The sequence below is a fragment of the Polypterus senegalus genome, chromosome 1 (assembly GCF_016835505.1).
Source record: "Polypterus senegalus isolate Bchr_013 chromosome 1, ASM1683550v1, whole genome shotgun sequence".
NCBI classification, from domain to species: domain Eukaryota; kingdom Metazoa; phylum Chordata; class Cladistia; order Polypteriformes; family Polypteridae; genus Polypterus; species Polypterus senegalus.
The window spans coordinates 317,202,558-317,229,598 of NC_053154.1; the positions used below are offsets into that span (position 1 = coordinate 317,202,558).

The 27,041-nt window shown below is 44.1% G+C and overlaps 1 protein-coding gene across 2 annotated transcripts in view; it reads right to left on the reverse strand.

Annotated features, from left to right (window-relative positions):
• Window positions 1-27,041, reverse strand: part of dusp8a (dual specificity phosphatase 8a) — a 386,719-nt gene that overhangs the window by 38,634 nt on the left and 321,044 nt on the right. The window contains exon 1 of one of the 2 annotated variants that reach the window (XM_039736588.1): window positions 2,532-2,973. The exons of the other annotated variant lie outside the window; for it this stretch is intronic. Within the exon in view, the coding sequence (XP_039592522.1) occupies window positions 2,532-2,649 (118 nt within the window). The 5' untranslated portion in view covers window positions 2,650-2,973. Of the gene's footprint in view, window positions 1-2,531; window positions 2,974-27,041 lie in introns of those variants that run through there. 2 annotated transcript variants of the gene reach the window in all.

Below are 27,041 nucleotides of genomic sequence, written 5' to 3' on the forward strand. Positions count from 1 at the left end.
TCCATTTTTATTTATTATAAACAGCAAATCTCTTTCTAGAAATGCGACCCAGTGTTCCCCCGTTTTGGATTCTAAATCCCACCAAAGCTCAGTTGTCGCTAAAGCAGGTGTTTCCCCAACTGCCTCCCAGTCGGCACTTTAGCTGGAAGGCCCCTGAATTTCTAAGCACTCGTCTCATTATCTGTGCGCTTCAAGCTACTCCATGTTCTTCTGACTACTGAATTCTTGTAGACCCCACCCGAGTGCCCCTTGTCAAGTAAAATGAACTTCCTCCGCTCTCTTTCTTTTTCACCCCTAGTGTTACATAACACTCACTTCTGCCACCCCTCCCAGACATGTTCTGCAAACTTGTGTCAGGCGTCTGCCAAAAAACACAACACGTTCATTAATGACGGCACGAAGTGGCTGCAAGTAGACGCACTCCATCGTCTGACCCCGTTTTCTGTAGCTGAACAAATACAAGTAAATAAAAACAAACAAGCACCTGATGAAAAGGAAAAGATGCTTGAAAAAGAAAAAAAAAAAAAATCTGACCCTTCACCGTAACCCACGTGGACCGAAGAGCTAATGAGACCCTCAAAGGAGCCTGCAGTTACGTCGGGTACGAGTTGCAGCCTATTACGTATCGAAAACAGAAAAGTTCATATTTAAATTAAAACAAAAGTAAGAACAGAAAACAAAAAAAAACTCTCATCCTCTCCGTCAAAGAAAGAAAGAAGGAAAGAAAGAAAGAAAACAAAACACCCAAAGCTCATTCCTGCAACAAGAGGGCGCACTTTAGTGTTGGAAGCCACATTTGGCCAAACGTGCCTTCGACTAAAATATCTGTCAAGTGTGAGTGTGCCCGGGCTCATTGCTACTTGCTTTGGCACCTTGGGCACGCGAAGTGGCGCAGGACTCAGTGGCGCCTGGGTGATGTTTTACAAGATGAAGAGCGTGTGTGTGTGTGTGCGCGCGTGTGCGCGTGTCCGTGTGTGTGTACCCGCTCAAAGGAGGGCTGCAACACACGGCAGCCGGCGGGACGGCCAAGAGCTTATTACCATTCGAAAGACACCGATATTGCATCATTTTAGCACAAAGACAATAATGGAAATGGCACCGGCTTAGGCAGCTGAAGTTTGGGGGGAGGGCTGTTAAACACAGATGGTTACCTCATCTCTCACACAATACTGATTATAGCCCCCCATCCTCTTGAGCAGACCCCAGGGAGCATCATCGCAGCAGGCCAATGAAAGGTATCCCATTTGCAGCTCAGGCGCTTTTATGCAATACAAGCACACAGACACACAGAGAGAGTCTCTGAATTAAACTTCTTTGTGTCCCATTTTCTACATCCAACTGGCAAATGCAAGCCATAGGTTGGCACACACACACACACACACGCGCGCGCGCGCACTTCTACCCCCCCCACCCCCCAAGAAATTTGTTATTTTCATCCAAGCACTACTGGGTCTCCGTGTATCAATTTTATGCTAAAGTTGCCAAACTGTTGTAGTCTAACGGCACATGACACAAGGTGGGCTTTGATTTTCTCGCTGCAGGCTTACACGTTTCCATTCACAGAGAGTAAGAGACCGGCATATTCGTTATAAAAAAGTGAGAAACTGTACAGCAGTAGGCATGCAACTGATCGGGTGTGCGTGTGTCTCAGAAATCAACATATCGCACCAGGCGTTTAAACATCTTAATGCGATTCCTTGAACCTCCTCCTCCTCTTGTCTGCAGCATCAAGCTTTTAGTTGGCGTTGTCTTCCTCTGACAGTCTGGCTCTACCTGTTTTGAGCTCCCAGGGGACTTCAGAAAGCATCAGTTGGAGTGAATTTCTTTTGTCAGAAACGTCCACTCGCTGCAAATCCCCAACGGCAAAGACACAACATGGCACAGGCTGCGTGGGATGTTCATGCTCGAAATCCTACATGTGGTCTAATTATGGTTAAATGAATCCCAGAGCAGCCAGGAGCGCCTGTTCATAAACAAGCAGCATGCTGTCCACCGCTGGACTACAGAAATACCTCCTTAAACCGAGATGATGCTAAACCCGTTTCAATGGCGGCTTAACAAGGAAATGGCACTGCCGAAGGGGCTTGTCTTGTGCCAGGCTAGCAGCGTTGAAGCCTTCGCGAGAGTCTAAAAATGAGCAAAGCAGGGCCGGCGATGCACTACCAGTGGGGACTCGGTCGATAGATTAGGCAGCAGATCGTTTTCCAAAGCTGTGCCCTCTGCAGCAGCGCTAAAAAGAGCCCAGCAGGACCCCTCCAGTAATCCTGAATAGCGAGGGATGCAGCCGCCTGACAAACTAATGCGTTTACATCTCAATGCTCGTGCACTGACAGATTGTGTGGGAGGTCCTTTTATTTCCTCCCGGCTCTGCAAAAAAAAAAATCGAAGTTGCCACCTAAGTGCTCAGTCCATCTTGCAAAGAAGAGAACCAAAAAATAAATAAATAAAAATAAGAAGGACACCAAGAAAATAATCAAACGTTCAACCTCACCAGTCCTCTTCCCCCCTCCCCGTCCCATCAAGATACAAACCTCTTAAATCCCTGCCTTCTTTCATTCTTCGTACCCTGATCTTCAGTTTCATTTCACTCTCATGCATTTCAGTCCAAAAGCTCTCCTCCGGCGGGGTAATTACAATGTCCACTGGCATCCAGGCAAATGTGCCAAAGTGCACGCCCCCTCGGGAAAAGGAATTAAATCAAGTTCTGACTTGTAGTCACAAAAATCATCCCCTGATGCGACATGAATAAATAAATAAGATAGACCACAAAAAAATAAATAAATAAAAAAATTTGCAGGAGAAAGGCTTGCTTGCTTGCTGCTGTTGTTGTTTCCTTTGGCGCTGCAGTAGCTGTGCTAAATCCTTCTGCTGCCTGGCGTTCCGAGTCTGAGCTGCTATTGTTGTAAGCCTGCCTCTCTCTCTCTCTCTCGCTCGCTCGCCCTCACTCGCGCTCTCTCTCTCTCTCGCTCTCTCACTCACTCGCTCTCTGCTCGGCTCCAGTGCCTGAATGAGCTCACTTGCCGTGCGCATGGACACTGCACTCATCAGCCAGGGATCAGTCATAGCTAATGTGTAAGGCATGTAACCGCATTCCTTACTCACCACTCAAATATGTGGCCACCTTAAGGGCCTTACACATCGGTAGGCGTGTGCTTCTGCTGCGGATCCCTTAAGGAGGAACAGCAACATCAGACTTTCTGAATAAGCCCTCTTGAAGACATTTCCTTTTCTCCAGGCGAACTGGAGGCAAAACAGTCAATGCGCAATTTACCAAAATGCGGCCGTACAGAAGCTAGCTCATTCCGCTGTCCGGTTTGCTTCGGCGTCTACTGACAGGCTTCCTCAAAACTCCCCAACGGAATACATCGGTTAAGGACGGAGACGGGAGTTTTTTGGGGGGGGGGAAGCGGTTGCCGAGCCAGCCCTTGTAGCCAGGATCGGCACCTGGCCCTCCACGAGCACGGACTGGACTGAGCAGATCTGAGGAAGGCGGGTTGGGCAACCTGGACACACTTAGGCAATCTTAGGCCACACTGTAATTTCATTCATAAGCAGGTTCTCAAAGCGACAAAAATGAAAGAAAGGCCTGATATTCACCTGTTTCCAACCACAACAAACGGACAACGAGAATGAACATATCAGCTGCTCTGGGATGTCAACCAGTACGGCGTAAACACATCTATAGTGCCCACCACAATGTTTGGGACAAAGACACATTTATCCTTGATTTACTCCGAACCATTCAGACATTGGGATTAAAGTGCACATTGCAGACTTTCATTTGAGGGCATTATGCAGACATTTCAATCACACAACCCTTACTCTACACGGTCCCCCCATTTCTGTTTGGGACACTTGGCGTCACAAGGGTTTGGTGATTTCTCAGGTGGGTTTCAATGCTTTGTTAGTGCAGCTATAAGATACATAGGCGACCTCATCCACATCTGACTTTCTCAGTCTGCACCTTACTGCTTCTTCCAGCACATTCGTCTTGTCCATCCATCCATCCATTATCCAACCCGCTATATCCTAACTACAGGGTCACGGGGGTCTGCTGGAGCCAATCCCAGCCAACACAGAGCGCAAGGCAGGAAGCAAACCCCGGGCAGGGCGCCAGCCCACTGCAGGGCACACACACACACACCAAGCACACACTGGGGACAATTTAAAATCGCCAACGCAACTAACCTGCATGTCTTTGGACTGTGGGAGGAAACCGGAGTACGCGCTTCTTTCAGTCTCCATGGTGCTCCTGCATTTGCCTCATAATGTAACGTGGACAGACAGACAGCTAGCTTAGAACATCTGATTTGTCGCCATACATACACACCGACGTACACACATGGAGAGATGCACTCAGACGTGCTCGAGGTCCTCCTCTCTTTCCGCGCCTTTTCATTCGTCCGGTGTATTAGCCGTACACGGAGAGTAACTGGTGGCTGGTCTCAGTGACAGCAACGTGTCCCCAGGTGTAAATGAAACCTGGGGTTTCCTGTGCAGGTAGAGCGTAAGTGTCCCGTTGGATGATAAAGGTGATCAAAAGTAAAAAAACTCTCGCAAATGTCATAAAGCATCTAATAGAAATAACTACTTACAAACTATTAAAAGAGAACAAACGGAAACAATTTTACATGATTTAAGAATAAAACAAGCAGGCACAAAACATGGAGAGATGCACTGAGGGGTCTGCCAATCCAATCCACACACACATGTACGTACACACATACATACTATCCATCCATCCATTTTCTAACCCGCTGAATCCGAACACAGGGTCACAGGGGTCTGCTGGAGCCAATCCCAGCCAACACAGGGCACAAGGTAGGAACCAATCCTGGGCAGGGTGCCAACCCACCGCAGGACACACACAAACACATCCACACACCAAGCACACACTAGGGCCAATTGAGAATCGCCAATCCACCTAACCTGCATGTCTTTGGATTGTGGGAGGAAACCGGAGCGCCCGGAGGAAACCCACGCAGACACGGGAGAACATGCAAATTCCACGCAGGGAGGACCCGGGAAGCGAACCCGGGTCACCTAACTGCGAGGCAGCAGCGCTACCACTGCGCCACCGTGTCGCCCCATACATACTATAATACTAATAAAAATAATAATACATTACATTTATTGAGCGCCTTTCACAAACCCAAGGTCGCTTTACATACAGAGTAAAAAAAATAAAATTACGCAGATGACAAAAGTTCGTAGAAGAGAAAAGTTTTCAGTTGAAATTAAAAAGTGCAGAAAGAGGAGCAAACTCAGAGAGACTGAGAAAGAGAGTTTCAGAGTCGAGGGGCCATAACACTGAAGGACCTGCCTGCCCGCCCAGGGTGGAGAGTCCGGTGCGTGGGACGGTAAGGAGATGACTGTGCCAGGACCTGAGTGAGGTAGAGGGGGGCAAAGTGATGTAGGGCTTTAAAGGGGAGAAGCCGAATCTTGAATTTAAACCTTGGTGGAACTGGTAACCAGTGAAGCTGGGAGAGAACAGGGGAGATGTGAGCAAAACGCTTTGTGTGGGCGAAGACTTCTGAATGTACTGCAGCTTCTGTGTAGATTTTGCAGGGAGGCCAATGAAGAGGGAATTACAGTACAGTAATCGATACGAGACATCATGACAATCAATGAACCAGTGTTTGAGCATCATTGAAGGACAGAAATGGACGGAGGCGGGCAGTGTTACGGAGATGATAGAAGGAAATTTTAATACATTGCCAAAAGTATTGGGACGCCTGCCTTTACTCACACATGAACTTTAATGACAGCCCATTCCTAATTCACAAGCTTTAATGTGGAGTTGGCCCACCCTTTGCATCTGACAGGTTCGGCTCTTCTGGGAAGGCTTTGCACAAGGTGTAGGAGATCATTTGTGAGGTCAGACACTGATGTTGGATGAGAAGGCCTGGCTTGCTCGCAGTCTCCACTTGAATTCATCCCAAAAGTGTTCTGTGGGGCTCTGTGCAGACCAGTTCAGTTCCTCCACACCAAACTCGCTCCTCCATTTCTTTAGAGACCTTGCTTTGTGCACTGGTGTGTGTGCCCAGTCATGTTGCCGTCCCAAAACTGTTCCCACAAAGTTGGGTGTATGAAATTGTCCAAAATGGCTTCATATGCTGAAGCATTAAGACTTCCTTTCACCGGAACTAAAGGGGCCAAATCCAACCCCTGAAAAACAACCCCACACTATAATCCCCCCTCTACCAAACTTTACACTTGGCACAATGCAGTCAGGCGAGTCCTGTTCTCCTGGCCAGACTCATCCATCGGATTGCGTGATTCGTCACTCCAGAGGACACGTCTTGCTCTGTTCTTGAGTCCAGTGGTGGTGGGCTGACGCTTTGCATTGCACTTGGTGATGTCAGGCTTGGCTGTAGCTGCAGCTGCTCGGCCATGGAGACCCACCCTATGAAGCTCTCTCTCTACGCTGTACTGTTCTTGAGTTTTTGAAGGTCTGTAGCTATGGACTCTGAAGAAAGCTGGCGGACTTCTGGACACCTCAGCATGCGCTGTCCCCGCTCTGTAATTTCACATGCCCTACAACTTGATGGCTGAGTTGCTGTTATTCCCAGTTGGTTCCATTTTGTTATAATACCACTAACAGTTGACCGTGGGAATATTTAAGAGCAGGGAAATTTCACAAATGGACTTAAAGCATAGGTGGCGTCCTATCAGGGCACCACGCTTGGATTCACTGAGCCCCTGAGAGCGACCCATTCTTTCACCAATGTTTTTAGCAGCCGTCTGCATGCCGAGGGGCTCGATGATATACACTTGTGGCCATGGAAGGGATTGGAACACCGGAATACAATGCTTCGGAGAGGGATCCCAATACTTTTGGCAATATTCTGTGTATATATATATATATTCATGGCATTCGTAGTTTGAATCACAATCTGATTGTATGGGTGATTACCTACCAGGTAACGCTTGTGGTTGGTCTGCAATTCGGCAAACATCTGCCACGTTGCCCTCTCAGTTGCAAGAAGCAGATCATAGAATGTTGCATAGCTTACTGTCAAATAATGCAAAGAGTACACGACACGTATTTCACCCTAATTCTGGGCTCATCAGGCGTACCCACTCACTGCATCCCAAGCGTTACCTGGTAGGTAACCACCCATACAATCAGATTGTGATTCAGACTACGAATGCCATGAATGTAATTACCCGGATCTACATGCTGTCAAATAAACGAACCACACGTCGTGGCGCAAACTAAAGCGGCTTCGCCTTCTGACGTCTGAGGTTTGATTCCCCGAGAGGGGGTGCAGTGAGTGTGTACGCCTGATGAGCCCAGAATTAGGGCGAAACATGTGTCGCGAACTCTTTGCATTATTTGACAGTAAACTATGCAATATATATACACAGTATATTCATACATATATACACTGTGACCACAAGGGGGCACCGCTGAGCCCCAAACCTCAGACACCAAGATACCCAACACAATTCGGGGTTCACACAAAATGTTTTTTTTAATTGATTTTTTTTAAAACATAAGTAACCTTCCATACAATCAAGTCCAACTTAACAAGACTAAATGCAGTTCTACCCCACCCAAGAGAAAGAGAAGAAAGGCCAACAGCCAGAGTCAACCTTTAAGAGTAAGAAAGAGGGAAGCAAATCCACGTCCTCAATTTAAATGCTTATTTTAAAATGTCATCCTGCCAGGTTTTAAAACAGTTTTGCGCAGATCCTCTGAGTGAGAATGTGATTTTTCCCAATTTCAAATTGTATATCACATCGGTTTTCCACTGACTTAACAAAGGTTAGGATTCTACCTGCTGAGCAAGATAAGTCTACAGGTATGGATTTTATTTTACACCCACACTTGTGAACAAATGCCAGCCAAAACACTTCCAAATTAAAAGCACGCAAAATGGAGTTACAAAGAATCTGGTACCCTCAATGGGTTGTAGACTTGGAGCAATTACTGCATGTAAGGGGCATGCGACCAAAAATCAAGTTTATTTTGCTTTAAATTCATGTGCCCCAATACTTCTGGGGGACTAAAAACAACATGAAGTTCATCCCAGCCTCCTTTATATTGTACCAGCTGTCCCCCGCGGCTTCGCCCACGTAGTAGTGAAACAGGACAGTGAGGAGGGTCCCGCCCGGCTCCCCACTACTGACGTCACGCTTCCCCCTCTCCTTGGCCCGCAGCCTCTGTCTCGGATTTTCGTGAATATATCGCTCCTGCAAGCGAACTATGATACTTAGCGCGATGAGAGAAATCGCAAAATCAACCGGAATGTTCAAGAAAATTCTAGAAAAAAAACCCCTGGATTTGAAATCGTGAAGTAGTTCTTTCGTTCGTTTGCTAAGTGGATGTAAGGTACTCCCCAAGGCTGCAGCGTGAGTGAGGAGGGCCTCGCCCCCATCCCCTCAGCCTGCTGCATCTCTGTCTCTGATTTGTGCAAATAAATTGGTACTAAAAGTGAACTCTGATACATTTCACAATGAGAGAAGTCGCACAATCAACCGGAATGTTCAAGCAAACTATAGAAAAAAACCTGATCTAAATCCGTTAAGTAGTTCTCTTGTGAAAAGCAGACAGACATTCAGACGTTGGATTTTATATACATAGAGATGTCAAATGCTACCCAGAAATAAAAGCGTACTTTATGCTATATATATTCCTTAGCCACCGTATCTGTCAAAGGCAGGTAACAGAATCATTTCAAACAACTCGCTGTCTCTTGCCCTTCGTGTACCTTCAGCACCCTTCCTCAGTATTCGTGTTTGTCTGAGCCTCTCTATACCATCGAGTGCTCTCTTGTCAAGCCCGCTTCTCAGACTCTGTCATCATTTTCAAGGTGTCTTTCTCACCTCCTGTTCGGTTTTATACTTGCCAAGTTTGAAGCGGACTCTCTTAGCACGTCTCATAGGCCTTTAGTCCTCCATGTGCGACTCACACTTGCACTTCCCCTTTCGTCACATCATCAAAGCCAAACTGACCAATCACACCAAAGTTAAAGCGACCAATCACACCAAAGCCAAACTGACCAATCACACCAAAGCCAAACTGACCAATCAAATTTCTATTAGGGCTAGACAAACTGACGTTAGTATTTTATTACAGAGTAGATATAAATATTTTATGAACATATATTACAAAATCAACTCGCATTACTTCAGAGTCCTAATATGCTTGCTTCAGACTGTAAATGTCTCATTATAAACTGAATCTGAAAGTCCTCCTTCACTCATTATGAAAGGTGCTGTCATATTTTCATCAACAACGAGATCAAAGTTTTTGTCCACTGCTTATCAGATGACATCTCTATATTGACTTATTTAGGACATGATATTTATAATGGTTAAGCTTAAAGAATATATATATATACTAGCCAACCCGCGGCGTAGCATACGCCGCATAATTATTTATTGATGTGTTTACACTTCCTGAAAGACACAGTTGTTCAGTGGAGTGTGATTTTACATGTGCGTTGAGATATCTCTGCAGTCGGAACGTTTTCGAACAAATTGTGCATTGAAAGACCTGTGTGGAATGCGTTTGTTCACTGGAGTGTGTGTTTAAATGTGCTTTGAGATATTTCTGGAGTGTGAAGGTTTTTGAGCAAATGTTGCATTGAAATTCCGGTGTGAAATGCGTTTGTAAATGTTTTTCAGTAAGAGGATAGTGGGAAGGTGACGTCACATCAGCGTGGCTGCAGACAAATGTTTGTGTTGAATGGATTTGCACATGGTTGAGGAGATCCATCTCAGCCGTGAAGTCCTCGTTACAAATTGTGCAAATGACGGTGTGAGTGGAATGAGTTTGTAAGTGCTTCTTGAGAGCGCGAGTTGTTTCAAAGCACTGCTGGCAATGTTCACATTGCATCATTCGTTCAGTGGAGTCGGAAATGCGCATGCCTCGAGAGCGAGGGTGGACGTGGGAGGAGGGTTAGAGTGGGCGGTCGGGGCTCTGTCGTGCGTACCCCATGGTTGGGTGAATATATATATAGAAAAGCAGCCGGAACCAAAAAGAACAATGAAAAGTCAACGTGGCTCAGAGGTGCATGTGGACTGTAGCAGAGACGAAAGCAACTGAGGCTGTGTTTGGTGAGGTGTTGCGTGCGGGCACATGCCTTGAGAGCGACGGTGGACGCGGAAGGAGGGTTAGAGTTGGCGGGCGTGGCTCTGTCGTGCGTATCCCATGACGCGGGAGGAGGGTTAGAGTTGGAGGGCGGGGCTCGGTCGAGCATATCCTATGGTCTTAGAGTTGGCGGGCCTGGCCCTGTCGTGCATATCCTATGATATCCCAATGTCTTACAGTTGGCAGGCGGGGCTCTCTGTCTTGCGTGCGTTTTGCGTGCCCTTAGTGAATTTTTTATATATATATATATATATGCTATTAAAGAAGCCTATATATATATGCTATTAAAGAAGCCTTCATTACATTATACAGGGTGAGTCAAAATTATGTTAACATTTGAATGGCAGAAACAATTTATTCACAAAACATACTTCATATGTGCAAGATGATTTACAGGAATGTCTCAGCCTGTTCGCCATCATGTTCAACACATGTACTATATGTGGCACATAAATTGTCCACAAAAATTGTATACAAGTAAATATATAGCAGTAATATTAGTGTTAACATAATTTTGACTCACCCTGTATAACATATCAAAACCTGAGTAATCCAATTGAAGGTGCCTGTCCTGGCAGCAGCTGGGCACAAGACATTAATTATGAGTGGATGGAGTGCCAGTCCAATCCAGGGCTAACTCTCGACACACTCGGAATGTCAAATTGAGATCACTAATCCACCTAACCTGCACCTGCCAAGAACAAAGTGGTTCGATTTACACGGTGAGCAGGCTGTGACGTCAATTACTGAGTAACTGGCTGTAGTGAGAGTAATAAGAACCTGAGAGCAATGTGGACGACAGCAGGCCATTCATCCCAACACAGCTCACCAGTCCTGTCCACTTCATTCTTCAGAATAACATCAAGTTGAGTTTTGAAAGTCTCTATAAATTCTTACCGTCTACCACACTACTCAGTCACTTATTCCAAGTGTCTGTACTTCTCTCTGTAAAGAAAAACTTCCTAATGTTTGTGTGAAATTTCCCCTTCACAACTTTCCAACTGTGTCCCCGTGTTCTTGATGAACTCATTTTAAAGTCACCGTCTCGATCCACTGCACTAATTCCCTTCATCATTTTAAACATTTCAGTCAGGTCTCCTCTTAATCTCCTTTTTCTTAAACTGTAAAGGCTCAGCTCTTTTAATCTTCCCTCATCTCCTGTAGCCCTGGACTCAGCCTAGTCGCTCTTCTCAGGACCTTTTCTTGTGCTGTTATGTCCTTTTTGTAGCCTGGAGACAAAAACTGCACCCAGTACTCCAGATTTGGCCTCACCAGTGTGTTAGAAAGCTTGAGGAGAACCTCCTGTGACTTCACACATCAAGGCGCTATATAACCTGACATTCTGTTAGCCTTCTTAATAGATTCTGCACACTGTCTGGCAGCTGATAGTGTCGAGTCCACTATGACATCTCAATTCTTCTTATACTGTAAGAGGTGATTGTGTATTCAGATTAGAACATTCAAGATAAGAACAGGCCATTCCGCCAAACACAGCTCACCAGTCCTGTCCACTTCATTCTTCTGAATAACATCAAGTCAAGTTTTGAAAGTCCCTAAAGTCTTACTGTCCACCACCACACTACTTGCTCGCTTATTCCAGGTGCCCATGGTTCTCTCTGTAAAGTGAAACTTCCTAATGTTTGTGTGAAATTTCTCCTGTAGCCCTGGACTCAGCCTTGTCGCTCTTCTCTGGACCTTTTCTAGTGCTGTTATGTCCTTTTTGTAGCCTGGAGACCAAAACTGCACCCAGTACTCCAGATTTGGCCTCACCGGTATGTTATAAAGCTTGAGGAGAATCTTCTTGAGCACCTTGAGCTCATCAGTAGAAATTAAGACAAAGTGCATTTAAAACTGAAGCCAGGAGGCTCTTCTCTACATAAAGAGATGTGAGACACTGAAACAAAACACCAAACATGAAGTTAAAGCTGAGATCTGGACAACCTTTAAGACGAATCTGGATGAATGCGGGGACAGCTTAACTATTAGCTAAACAGATGGGCTTGATGAACTGAATGGCCTCCTCTCACTTGTCAGATTTCTCATGTTCTGTGTTCTTGTACTCCACAAATCAAGGCGCTATATAATATAACCTGACATTCTGTGAGCCTTCTTAATGGCTTCTGCACATTGGCAGTTGATCGTGTCGAGACCACCACAACTCCTAACTCCTTCTCATATGGCATACTTTCGAGTCTCAGACCTCCCACAGTGTATTCCAAAAAGAAGAGTGACACCTAACGTTCAATTACGTCAAACTTCTCCATTTTCTTATAAACTGTCCCCACAAAATGCTTTGCAGATTATGTCACTGAGACCTTTCAGAATGTTGAACATCTGTTAAATATTTACCAAAAGACAAACCCATGTGTACACTGTGCGAGATGCAGCATCCAATTTATGACAGTGAGCCCCGAGGTAAAGTGAATGTTTTTTTTTCAATAAAAATTTTCGTGTGTGATGTCATTCATCTGGAATTTAAAACACTCGCACATCACAAAGGCGACTCTACAGAGATCTAAATATGGAGGGCAGCACGGCTCGGACAAATTTTCAGTTCTAGCACTGGGCCACCAGCACTTGCGCTTAAAATCCTCTCAGTATGCAGGGCCCTGTGCTCGTGTCAAAAAGAATTGTGGGTAAGGCACCCACAATGCAGCGGGGTTCATCATTCATTAAAGATTTGGAACCATTGGAGGCCAATTTTACGGGATCTGCGGCCCTTATACACGCTTATCATTTATTTCCTCCTCCCTCAACCTACGTATGTAGCGTTTACCCTATGGAAGTCGTCAGGTATCTCGTCAATATGGAGATCTCCGGATTTCAAGTTTATGTGTCCCGTGCTTCAAATGTAACCTTCCAGTGAGATTTTTCCCCCCTAATAATAAATTAGAAACTTTGTCCAACGCTCCCTACTTAAGTTTCTTCAGTTTCCACTGCTGAGGTGATGCTGGCTAGTTTGCCGACCGCGTCTCCAGAGTACAGAAATAAAATTTAAAGGGATTTACACTTTGATGACCTCAGGGAATGATGGGAAAAACTCAGAAAGGGGCGGAGTCCACACGTTCCTAACGCACATTCTGGTTCAGTGCAGTATGTGCCAAGCACGGCGTACCTCAACTAGAAATTGTGCTTTGCTCGTTTTCTAGCTCCTTCAGCAAGCATCCAGACCCCGTCGCTCATTACACCGTGATAAGTGGTCCGTAGCCTCGGGCAGGTTTTTAAATACATAATGGTGTCCCGAGAGCATGCAGGTGGGCACATGAAGGAGCTGCTGCCGGGGGGGCTGATCGCGCACTCACATTCAAATGCGGGCGGATCAGGTGCTGCATTCACCCCTCGGAGTGGGCGGAGGGTCTCATCTGCAACAGATCGGGCAACATTAAGAAAAAAGGGGAAAGGCAGAAAGAAAATAAAGAAATGAAGGGAGGGTAAAGGAAAGAAGGACAGAGACTGCAGGACTGGGAGATGCCAGCGTGCGAGGGGATGGAGGCAGGCAGCCGGGAAGAATGCCCTAAAAAGGAGCGTAGGGCTTGATGCTCGAGGGGGCTGAAGAGGGCCACTCCAGCTGAGCATTTCGGGGTATTCGGGTGGCCTGATGCTCGTTCTCGTGTAAAGCCGAGGAGTGGCAGCGAGAGTTGCAGGGGCGAGGACTGGCATGGCGCCCTACAGGGAGCACGTGGGACAGCAGGGACCTGAGCCTGTGAAGAAGGGGGGTCCGTATCTGTCAGAAAGGACGTTACCTCTGGCTGCAAGACCCCGTGCGGGGTAAGCAGAGGAGGCAGTGGGCAGTGGCTCTGTAATTGATTTTCTACTAAATACTGAAAATGATCATTCTATTTAAGATTAAGTTAAGTTTGTCCAAACACTTTTGGGGCCCTTGGAAATGATGAGTGGGGGCTATGCAGAAAATGGCAATTTCTAAACAGCTCAGGAAATATTTTTTTGGAAACCCAAAGTCTACGCTTCAGTCACATAATGACTGCTTCATTTCAAATCCACTGTGGTGGCATAAAGAGCCAAAATTACAAGAATTGTGTCGCAGTCCAAATACTTAGGGACCTGACTGTAGAAGGATAGACAGAAATGAAAAGTCACGTCAGCTTGGGGAGCATGCACTGGTATAGCTCGTTGCTGCACCCACCACGCAATGAAACAGCTCAGGACCCTGGTTGACAACCCCCCAGGCAGACAGGAAGTCCAATCCCACCCTCCAGAAATGACCCTCTATCTGCCACAGCCAGGTGTTATGTGGACATCCCCTTGGACTGTTCCAGCCACTCGGGTCTTCAACAATGAGGGTCCTGCGAGCCACATCACCCTCGGGTAATTGTGCCACATGGCCATGGAGTTGTAACTGGCGCTCCCTCACAATGCAGGTCATGTGTCTCATTTGGGACTCCATGAGCAACACAAAGCCAAACCAGCAGTACCCAAGGATTCTCTGAAGAGACACAAAACTGAAGGAGTCCAGTCTTCATCTCAGGTCACTGGATAGTGTCTATGTCTTGCAAACAGGGCGCACCAGGACTCTAAAGACTTGGACTTTCGTTTTTTGGCATAGATATCGGGAGCGCCACACACCCCTTTCTGGCAACCTCATGACTCCCATGCTCTCCCAGTCTGTGTACTGCCCACATAGGAAGAGTCACCATGAAAGACACTATATAATATATGTAGATAGAAATGAAAGGCACTATATAACAGATAGATAGATAGATATGAAAGGCACTATATAATAGATAGATAGATAGATATGAAAGGCACTATATAATAGATAGATAGAAATGAAAGGCACTACATAACAGACAGATAGATAGATAGATAGATAGATAGATAGATAGAAATGAAAGGCACTATATAATAGATAGACAGACAGATAGATAGATATGAAAGGCACTATATAATAGACAGATAGATATGAAAGGCACTATATAACAGACAGATAGATAGATAGATAGATAGATAGATAGATAGATAGATAGATAGATAGATAGATAGATAGATAGATAGATAGATAGATAGATAGATAGATAGATAGATAGATAGATAGCACTTTATTTGTCCCCAGGGAGGAAAATTTGGCTTTTTACAGGAGTTCTTTAAATAAATAAATCGGTAGATAAGTAAATAAGTAAGTAAATAAATAATATACACACAGTCTGAACATAAATACAAGAATGACTATAAAGAAAGAAAAAAAAAAGTACAAAGCCCTAGGCAGCATATAATAAATACTAAGATATAAAATGCTGTGCAGCTCCTCAGCAGCAGGCCACATTACTTGCTCAGAATGGCGGCCCCTCACGTTTTTAATTGTTCAAAGTGGGTACATCTGTGCAGGGCTCCAAATAGGACTGCAGCTAACCAGCCGTGTGGTTTCTATTTGCGGCGTCACGGCAAATCTTGTATACAAACAAGTGATAATCTCCAAATGTGGCTCTGTCAAGCGGCTATATTAAGTAAACCCTCCAAGTATTGCAACTACCCAGCTGCCTCACTAACAAGATGAGCACAATGAGATCACTCACATTCTTTACAAAAAAAAAAAAGCTAAGGAAAATTGAAAAGACTCTAAAAATGCACTTATTTTGTATTCTTTTGAACTGAAGCATTTTAAAAGTTTGAACAGAAAGGTACAGTGCATCCGGAAAGTATTCACAGCGCATCACTTTTTCCACATTTTGTTATGTCACAGCCTTTTTCCAAAATGGATTAAATTCATTTTTTTCCTCAGAATTTTACACACAGCACCCCATAATGACAACGTGAAAAAAGTTTACATGAGGTTTCTGCAAATTTATTAAACATGTCCATAAGTATTCACAGCCTTTGCTCAATACTTTGTTGATGCGCCTTTGGCAGCAATTCCAGCCTCAAGTCTTTTTGAATATGATGCCACAAGCTTGGCACACCTATCCTTGGCCAGTTTCGCCCATTCCTCTTTGCAGCACCTCTCAAGCTCCATCAGGTTGGATGAGAAGCGTCGGTGCACAGCCATTTTAAGATCTCTCCAGAGATGTTCAATCAGATTCAAGTCTGGACTCTGGCTGGGCTACTCAAGGACATTCACAGAGTCGTCCTGAAGTCACTCCTTTGATATCTTGGCTGTGTGCTTAGGGTCGTTGTCCTGCTGAAAGATGAACCGTCACCCCAGTCTGAGGTCAAGAGCGCTCTGGAGCAGGTTTTCATCCAGGATATCTCTGTACATTGCTGCAGTCATCTTTCTCTTTATCCTGACTAGTCTCTCAGTTCCATCCCCACAGCATGATGCTGCCACCACCATGCTTCACTGTAGGGATGGTATTGGCCTGGTGATGAGCGGTGCCTGGTTTCCTCCAAATGTGACGCTTGACATTCACACCAAAGAGTTCAATCTTTGTCTCATCAGACCAGAGAATTTTGTTTCTCATGGTCTGAGAGTCCTTCAGGTGCCTTTTGGCAAACTCCAGGCAGGCTGCCATGTGCCTTTTACTAAGGAGTGGCTTCCGTCTGGCCACTCTACCATACAGGCCTGATTGGTGGATTGCTGCAGAGATGGTTGTCCTTCTGGAAGGTTCTCCTCTCTCCACAGAGGACCTCTGGAGCTCTGACAGAGTGACCATCGGGTTCTTGGTCACCTCCCTGACTAAGGCCCTTCTCCCCCGATCGCTCAGTTTAGATGGCGGCCAGCTCTAGGAAGAGTCCTGGTGGTTTCGAACTTCTTCCACTTATGGATGATGGAGGCCACTGTGCTCATTGGGACCTTCAAAGCAGCAGACATTTTTCTGTAACTTACCCCAGATTTGTGCCTCGAGACAATCCTCTCTTGGAGGTCTACAGACAATTCCTTTGACTTCATGCTTGGTTTGTGCTCTGACATGAACTGTCAACTGTGGGACCTTCTATAGACAGGTGTGTGCCTTTCCAAATCAGGTCACATCAACTGAATTTACCACAGGTGGACTCCAATGAAGCTGCAGAAACATCTCAAGGATGATCAGAGGAAACAGGAGGCACCTGAGCTCAATTTGAGCTTCATGGCAAAGGCTGTGAATACTTAGTATGTACATGTGCTTTCTCAGTTTTTTATTTTTAATAAATTTGCAAAAATCTCAAGTAAACTTTTTTCACGTGTTCATTATGGGGTGTTGTGTGTAGAATTCTGAGGAAAAAAATGAATTTAATCCATTTTGGAATAAGGCTGTGACATAACAAAATGTGGAAAAAGTGATGCGCTGTGAATACTTTCCAGATGCACTGTAAATAAATAACCAGCTGAGCAGAAGTTACTGTGTGTGCACAATTCTGAAAAAAAAAATTCTTGCAGTCAAAATTAATAAAAAAAAAAAAAAGCTGAGCCTTTTGGTACGGGCCAAGAAATCCTAAAGAAGCAGTTCCTTATCTATTTTAACAAAACAGGCTTGAGTGAGCCAGCCCACCACAGCTATTATATAGTGCCTTTCACATCTATCTTAAGTGATGTAGATACTGAACTGTATGTTATGACACTGATGTTCCAGGTGACACCACTGAGCCCCATGTGGCCCATGAGATTTGCTGTTCTGTCAGTGATGCCCACTCTTTTAGAACAGCACTATTAAAAACAAGATATGATTTGTAAGTCCCTTTGGATAAACCCACCTGCTAAATAAGTCAGCGTGATGTGAAGCAGCAGGGATTTACAGCATAATGCAAGTTTTCATTCTTGGAGCGCACAGTCCAGCCGAGCCGAGTGCTTCTCATTCTCAGGTTAAAAAAGGAAACTTTCAATGGGGGAAAATTAGCAATGGCAGGCTACTGGTTAGCAGAGATGACCTTTTATCTTCGTGCCTTCTTTGGATGAGAATTAGCTCTGCACTTCTTTTTTTAAAATCTGGCTTTGATTCTCATTGGTATGCCATTGCCAGGTCTGACAATGTAAATGATCATTAATGGTTATCTTAGCGTCTGCCCAGTATTTATTTTGGCCGAGGTACCAGAGTGCTGCTGCCTCACAGCTTGAGGAGTCTAGAATTAAATCCTGGCCTGGTCACTGTCCTCTGTGGGATTTGCACAGTGCCTAATTTGCCAAGGTGGAGTTTTTCTCCTCATATTGAACAGCTCTATTCTAACTGCCAACTCTGACTTGGCTGACAAGTTTACGTGCGATTGACTGCCACCCTGTACAGAGATGTTCCTCTGTTGTGTCTGATGCTGCAGGGCTGTGGAGTCGGCACACAAAACCTTTGACTCTGACGACTCAATCTATGTTACCACCAACTCCAAGTCCGAGTCCTCAATTTATGGTACCATCGACTCCGACTCCATTATTTGTATTTAGACTCGTATATTTACCATGTTGATTGAAAGCACACAACATGCAAGATACGAGGCACTTCATTCTCTGCCAGCGTGAATATTCAGACACCCTAAGCTGTTAAAGGCTGTGATCGATAGCCTGTGGCAATACCGCTGTGGTATTTTTATTTATTAAATAATAAGCAAGAAGAAAAATTTGCATAATTGAATTAGTATAAGCAACATCTGTCTACATTTTTTCCGACTCTGACTCCTGTAACCCAACATTTGCTTCTGACTCCATGACTCTGACGCCATGGCCTGGCGATTCTGCTGAATACGCTACAACTGACTGGGAATCCTGGCTGTGTGTAGCCAGACTCACTTGCGTCAGTCGACTCTTTACACTCACCAATCTCCATAACATGAGGTGCAGAGTACGAGTCAAAGGCGACTGTGGCTAAGTCCCCTCCATAACTCTATCTAGCTCTGAGGCTGAGGATCTGCGCTGGCATCCTGAAGGTTGCCGGTTCGAATCCCCGTCACTGCCAAAAGAGATGCTACTCTGCTGGGCCCTTGAGCAAGGCCCTTAACCTTCAATTGCACTCTGACCCCAAGGGGTATGCGAAAAGATGCATTTCACTGCGTGTTGTCCTGTATAACCCTGTATGTGACAAATAAATAAAGAATAAGTTTGGGATAAAGACCCATTTCTCCTTTGAATGACAAATCAAACAATTCAGACATCGTGATTAAAGTGCACACTGCAGACTTTCACGTGAGGGTGTTTGCATAGCAATGACAGCACTGTCTCTACATGCCAAATGTTTGGGATGTAACAGTATGCAACAGTAAAAGATCACCAGGAGTCTACTAAACGGGCACAGCAGTGCAAGAAAAGGTCCAGAGAAGAGCAGTAAGGTACGATCTATGAGGAAATATTAAAGCAGTTGAAGACCGGACTGGAGTCGTTATTTCATATTTGAAAACTATGAAAGGAACCAGAACGGTGGATCCTGGCTGTGATTTTAAAATTGGTTCTCCCAACAAGAAAACAGGGACAGCGATGGAAACACATTCAACGGTAAATTTCACACAAATGAAAGTTTTTCTTTACCCTATGAACCACAGACCAGGGTGGTGTGTTACACCAGTACTGGACAAAATTCCAGGTCAGGTCAGGTCGGCCAGCATGCACTGATACAGTACACTGCTGCACTCACCCATCACTCGACGAAACAGCTTGGGATCCTAGTTGGCATGCTGTCCAGTCCCACCCTCCAGAAATGACCCTGGTGTTACGTGGGCATCTCCTTGGTCTGGTCCAGCCACTTGCATCCTCAGCAGTGAATGAATCACACTGAGAGAAATCGCACCACATGGCCGTAGTGCCGTCCGTAACTGATGCTCCCTCACAATGCCGGTCATGTGTCTCATTTGGGACGCTATCCAGTGACCTGAGATGAAGACTGGACGTAATTCTGGCTAAGCAGAAGGTAGGTCCACTCGAACGTCAAAAGTTGGCACTGTATGTATGGATGGAAGAGCATGTAGCCGTGATATCTCTGCCAATGAACAGCTACCCTCTAAAACACACGTAGCTGTGCTCTCTCTATTAAAAACGTCAAACGTTACTCCTTAACAATCTCTAGATGAAAATGTCTGCTGAACAAATAGGTATCGCTAGCTAAGTAGAGGCGAGGTGCGCTCCAACACGTGGTGAGAGGTACAGCAACTTGAACGGAGGCTGGCGCCTGAGTGAGGAGGGCCCCAACTCACCTCCCCTCGGCCTACAGCCTCTCTCTTAGATTTGCATGAATTAATCGGTGCCACAAGTGAACTATGATACTTAACGCGATGAGAGCCATGTTGTAAAATAAACCGGAATGTTCAAGCAAATGATAGAAAAAAAAAACCCGATCTAAATCCGTCAAGAAGGTCTCTCGTCTGCGGTGGGTTGGCACCCTGCCCGGGATTGGTTCCTGCCTTGTGCCCTGTGTTGGCTGGGATTGGCTCCAGTGACCCTGTGTTCGGATTTAGCGGGTTGGAAAATGGATGGATGGCTGGATGGAAGGTCTCTCGTGAAAAGTGGACAGACATACAGACAGGCGCTGGATTTTATATATATTGTATACTAGCTGAAATACCCACCGTTGCCGGGAGGAAAATAAGTTTTTGTTGTTAAATTGTTTGAGAAAAATATAATGAAAAAAAAAAAAACACAACTTTAAAAATAAAAATAAATTAACAAACTATGACGACTCACTAATGTGCTTGTATTGTTTTGTGATCTAGTAATAAGTTTTTACATGCAGAATTTTTGATGATGAAAAAAACGTTAATTAAATTAATATTTTTATTAGGCTGATTTAATTCTATTACCATTACAACATTTTTACAATAGGAATCTTTCTATTATAAAAAAAAATCTTGGAAGGTTGGAAAGAGACAAGACGTGATTTTCTCAGAGAGACACTTTTACGTTCCACGACACAAGTCTTTGTGTCAAGAGATTTATCCATGCCTGGGGCCGGAAATAAAAGATAAATAGTAGATGACACGTCGTAAAGAATTCAAAAACATTGGCGCAGTACACATGCAGAGCAGGTTAGAGATAATGAAAGTAGGAAAATTCGAAAGTCTCAAAAAAAGGATAGTAAAGATCGCATTACCTCAAACAAACGGAAATTCTTACTCGGTGAAATAACGAAACAGCAAAAAGAGATTGAATATATTGTTCAGATTTAAACTTTAAGTTGGAGACTTGTAGATCGTCTAATTCGTGTTGCCATCAGGGAAAACTAGTGTTTCTTCCCAATGAAGAGGCGTATCCGCGAGAATGAAAAGATTTGTTGTTTGGTGAAAGTGAACTTTGTGTGCTTAGCATCGTTGTCTTGCTGCATGACCCACCTTCTCTTATATATATATTGTAAACTAGCTGAAATACCCACCGTTGCACGGGAGGAAAATAAGGCTTTTTGTTTTTAATTGTTCGAAAAAAATATAATTAAAAAAACACAACTTTAAAAATAAAATAAATTAACAAACTATGACGACTCACTAATGTGCTTGTATTGTTTACTGAAGAGCCTTGTTATATACAGCGTGTTTAGTTTTTCCATCTTTAGCTAATATATAAAGGTTCTCAGGACTTGCCACCCTTCAATATGCCACATAAAACTGTCCATGTGAGAAACAGGCGCGTCCAAATTGATTCCAGCAATTTTCGATGATTGTCCTTGAGATTTATTTATTGATATGGCAAAAGCCAAACGAACCGGTAATATCTGGTCTATACTTTACCTTTGATTTTGATAACTTAATTAAATTAGATTTTTGATTATGAACGTATAACAAAAAACTTTATTACTTTTTACAAAAAATTGTAACATGTTAGCTATGACGCTGCAAACCAAATGACATTTCCTTTAATAATGAATAAACAAAATTGCAAAGAGAGCCGCTGAACCCACAAAATAAATACAGGATGTTTATGGTAGATATGAAATAAAATTGCTTATTTACCATATATAATAGATAGCCTGTATTCATCAAAATATAATATGTTCAAGGTAGTATAAAAATGATGGAAAAGCAAAGCCTTTTTAAGGTTTTTGACAGATTCATTTTGTTTTGTGATGTAGTAAGTTTTACATGCAGAATTTTTGATGAAAAAACGTTAATTAAATTAATATTTTTATTAGGCTGATTTAATTCTATTACCATTACAACATTTTTACAATAGGAATCTTTCTATTATAAAAAAAAATCTTGGAAGGTTGGAAAGAGACAAGACGTGATTTTCTCAGAGAGACACTTTTACGTTCCACGACACAAGTCTTTGTGTCAAGAGATTTATCCATGCCTGGGGCCGGAAATAAAAGATAAATAGTAGATGACACGTCGTAAAGAATTCAAAAACATTGGCGCAGTACACATGCAGAGCAGGTTAGAGATAATGAAAGTAGGAAAATTCGAAAGTCTCAAAAAAAGGATAGTAAAGATCGCATTACCTCAAACAAACGGAAATTCTTACTCGGTGAAATAACGAAACAGCAAAAAGAGATTGAATATATTGTTCAGATTTAAACTTTAAGTTGGAGACTTGTAGATCGTCTAATTCGTGTTGCCATCAGGGAAAACTAGTGTTTCTTCCCAATGAAGAGGCGTATCCGCGAGAATGAAAAGATTTGTTGTTTGGTGAAAGTGAACTTTGTGTGCTTAGCATCGTTGTCTTGCTGCATGACCCACCTTCTCTTGAGATTCAGTTCATGGACAGATGTCCTGACATTTTCCTTTAGAATTCTCTGATATAATTCAGAGTTCATTGCTCCATCAATGAAGGCAAGCCATCCTGGCCCAGATGCAGCCAAACAGGCCCAAACCATGATACTACCACCACCACGTTTCACAGATAGGATGAGGTTCTTATGCTGGAATGCAGTGTTGTCCTTTCTCCAAACATAACGCTTTTCATTTAAACCAAAAAGTTCTATTTTGGTCTCATACGTCCACAAGACATTCTTCCAGGAGCCTTCTGGTTTGTCCACATGATCTTTATCAAACTGCAGATGAGCAGCAATGTTTTTTTTGGAGAGCAGTGGCTTTCTCCTTGCAACCCTGCCATGCACACCATTGTTGTTCAGTGTTCTCCTGATGGTGGACTCATGAACGTGAACATTAGCCAATGTGAGAGAGGCCTTCAGTTGCTTAGAAGTTCCCCTGGGGTCCTTTGTGACCTCGCCGACTATTACACACCTCGCTCTTGGAGTGATCTTTGTTGGTCGACCACTCCTGGTCTTGAATGTCCTCCATTTGTACACAATCTGTCTGACTGTGGATTGGTGGAGTCCAAACTCTTTAGAGATGGTTTTATAACCTTTTCCAGCCTGATGAGCATCAACAACTCTTTTTGTGAGGTCCTCAGAAATCTCCTTTGTTTGTGCCATGATACACTTCCACACACACATGTTGTGAAGAGCAGACTTTGATAGATCCTGTTCTTTAAATAACACAGGGTGCCCACTCACACCTGATTGGCATCCTATTGATTGAAAACACCCGACTCGAATTTCACCTTCAAACTAACTGATCATCCGTGAGGTTCACATACTTTTGCCACTCACAAATATGTGATATTCGATCATTTTCCTTAATAAATAAATGACCAAGTATAATATTTTTGTCTCATTTGTTTAACTGGTTTCTCTTTATCTACTTTTAGGACTTGAGTGAAAATCTGATGATGTTTTAGGTCATATTTATGCAGAAATATAGAAAATTCTAAAGGGTTCACAAACTTTCAAGCACAACTATAGATGATAAAATATACAGAATGCTAGCGAGCATACCATACTTTGCACAACAACCTCGGTGATCTTAGAAAGAACGAACCTGTATGATGTTGTCGCCAGATGGCCTAACAAAATAAGAAGGCGACCTCCCCCTGACATTTGCTTTGTAAGGAATCAGATGAACGTATGAGATAAAACAGGCACACTTCAGCCGAGGTCAAACGCTACTAAAATCAGGCCTGTAAATTAATGACTAAAATGTGCAGCTATCATCTCACCGTCCCCCCCTTCTCCCCACCCCATGATTTTAAACAAAGCTCTCTCAGCAACCGAGGTGACAGACAGCAAGGACAGGCGGCTCAGCTGGCTGCAGTTTGTAACAGCAAATGGCTGGGAGTGACAGGCCACTTGTGTTGACAGTTCTCGTTGTCAAGGTATCAGTAACATGCAATTAATATGTAATTACATCAGTGATGTAACACTTCCAGGATTTACAGCTGCAATGCCAATGGGCTGACGCAGTTGCCATTCTGGAGGTATTGCCTTATGTGACCAAGGGAAGGGGCCCGGTGTGGAGCAGTCATGGTTTGAATGCGGAGGGGCCACCGCCACTTAGAAAGGTGCTGCTGTGCAAACGCTAAATGACATTTTCAGAATTAAAAAAATTAAAAATGAAACAACCTCTACAGATTTTCCTTCCATATTGCTCAAATAAATCCAATCGGAGTGTTGGCTAAGCTGGTATCCTTAAGGCTACTGTTTCAAATCCCCTGTACTGGCAAAGGAGACTGGGCTCTTCAGCAAGGCCCTTAAACCTGCAATTGATCTAGGGGTGCTGTACAATGGCTGACACTGCCCTCTGACCCCAAAGGGGATGTGAAAACTAACAAATTCCTAATAAAATAAATTGCACAAGGTGAAATAAAGAAAACAAATCCTAAACGGCACCATCACACTGCACTAATAATTCCTTGTATTGATTAATCCGTACCCTTTGCTTTCAGAGCAGTTCTGTTTGCCAATAAGCAAAGCAGACTAACATCTCAACGAGCAGTTTTTTTATTTTTGTTATTTCGAGGTTCTGACGTCTGATCCAAGACCACCCCCTGGCTTGTGGGCCTGATCAAGTGGATCAAGTGACTCAGAAGGGAGAGTGAAAGCAGCGCTAATGCTGGGGGGCCCCTCTACTCTAAAGCTCGCATACGCACACAAAGAGGCTCGAAATGTGTGGACCTAACTTCACGTGCTAACTTGACGTGAAAGCCTGCATACGTTTTTGGCAACTGTGAGCCGCACGTACGCAATAGAAGCTGGGAAATGACGACACCCTGGATCAAGTAGGGAAACGCCGCCGAATCGGATAAATGACAAATCGCACGTAAATTACTTCATATCGATGAGCCGTTATTATTACGTGTGTTGACGTGGCAAACGTAGTGCACCTTAAAAAACGTTGAATGTGATGCACTGCCTGTATTTTAGTTCCCTTTGCAAAAGGGGCTGATGCTACATACTGAAGGTCCTTTTCGGGTTTTTGTCAAGTTTATATTGGCTACATGCGGTCACTTCTTAGAGAACTGGTTGTCAGGTTAGGAGTCCATAATGCCCGCTGTGGTAGAAGCCGTTAACTGACCGAGTAGGCATTACATTCAGTTTTCAAATGGTGTGGGCGCAGATACATAAAGAAAAACATGTTCTTGTCAACATAAAAAGGCAATTTTTAGCCGTGTCCACTTCTGCTAATGTAATCGGAGCAATTTAATACTCTTATTTTAAAATAAGGGCACCCAGCGAGAAGGACACCACTTTTGTTAACTGTGAGATTCCATTAATGCACAAGTCCTCTGTGATGCCATGAGGTGGGCAGCTTGTGATTCATTTATTTTGAGGTAAAGTAGCTGAGATAGACGTGACGTTGCTGTACGTTGTGGCTGGCTTGTTGATAAGCTAACTGGCTGACCCCTTCAGTGTTTCACACGGCCTGCGTTATTCTTTGTAACAGCAATCCCATCATTACATGTGCCAGGTGACAGTGGCTACCCGCTCAGACAACGGTGCCTTCCCCTGACCCCCAGAACACAGAAGAGAGGTGCTATAATGCCAAGCATGATCTTGTGATCTCGGTCGTGAAGCACGGCATGATGTTCTTGAGTGTCGGTGGTGGGGTCTCGATGCATTACGTGGGAGAGGTTGCTCTGACACCCAACAATGTTCTGCACCCCTGTATAAGGCTGATTAGGATGCTCCATATACGAATGCTCTTTAAATTCAAATTGATGCTCCACTCCATTTACCCCGGATGTTGAATACTAGAGCTGCAGGTGATACCACACCTAAGTTGACCACTTTCCAGTCAAACATTTAGAAAAATCCAATGTGGACACCTGCAGAAAAGTCTTTGCTGTGCATTTTTTTTAGAATAAACAGCAGTTGATAACAATGCACTAGGAGGTATTTTGTGCATCCAAACACCAGAGCAACATGTCCACGGACAGAAGTGTGCGTGCGACTGATTTAATGAGGCACAAATAGACAGAAGTCGGACGTCATAATCTGAAGTTTGACAGACCAGCTCTGGATTTCTGAGTAGGAATTCCGAAGTGTGGCACGTTCCAGCTGAAAATTCCAACTAGGAACTTGGAAATTCCAACTTCCATGTTCAAATGGAATGCAGCAATAGAAACGTTTAAAAACATATAATAAAATAAATAAAAGGACATGACAGCTATGCTGAATGGATTGGCGTCACGACCAGGATAGAAGCCGTTTCCTTGCCATAATGATGGCTCATCCTGGGAGTTTTCCGCCCATGCACAAGATGGCAGTATCCCACTTGATGGTACTCACATATAGTTACCCGCAGGGCAGGCAGGGAATTGTAATCCCATGGAACAACCCTGTTGGAGATCTTCGGTACCAGCAGGGAGCGCTGCAGGGAATCATTATGCCCTCTTTGAAGGGCTTCTGCCTGACCTGGAAGTGCTTCTAGTGTGCAGTGCTATGGCACTGGAAATACTTCTGGGTCCAGCATTAAAGAAGCTGAGATTCCTACATGAGTAGTCAGAGTGGACGGAGACAAGAGAACATATTGTGAGGATCTGGAAAAAAGGTATTGTAAAATTTAAAAAAGAATGTTGTGTTTGAACCCAGGACTGTGTTGTGTAGCAATGTTTGGGGTGCCTGCTGGTCTCAAGGGAAATTTCCATTTTGGATCATTTGCAATTGATGTGGTGGCCACAGCATCTCCATGTGTACAGAGTACAATGAAATTCTACCTAACATGTCCAACCAATCCTAATCAGTCCAAGATACCTTATATTATTGAAACTTGGAAAAACAAAGGATGCAGAAAGCCAAAAGCAACTTGGTAGCTCAAGACGAGCGTT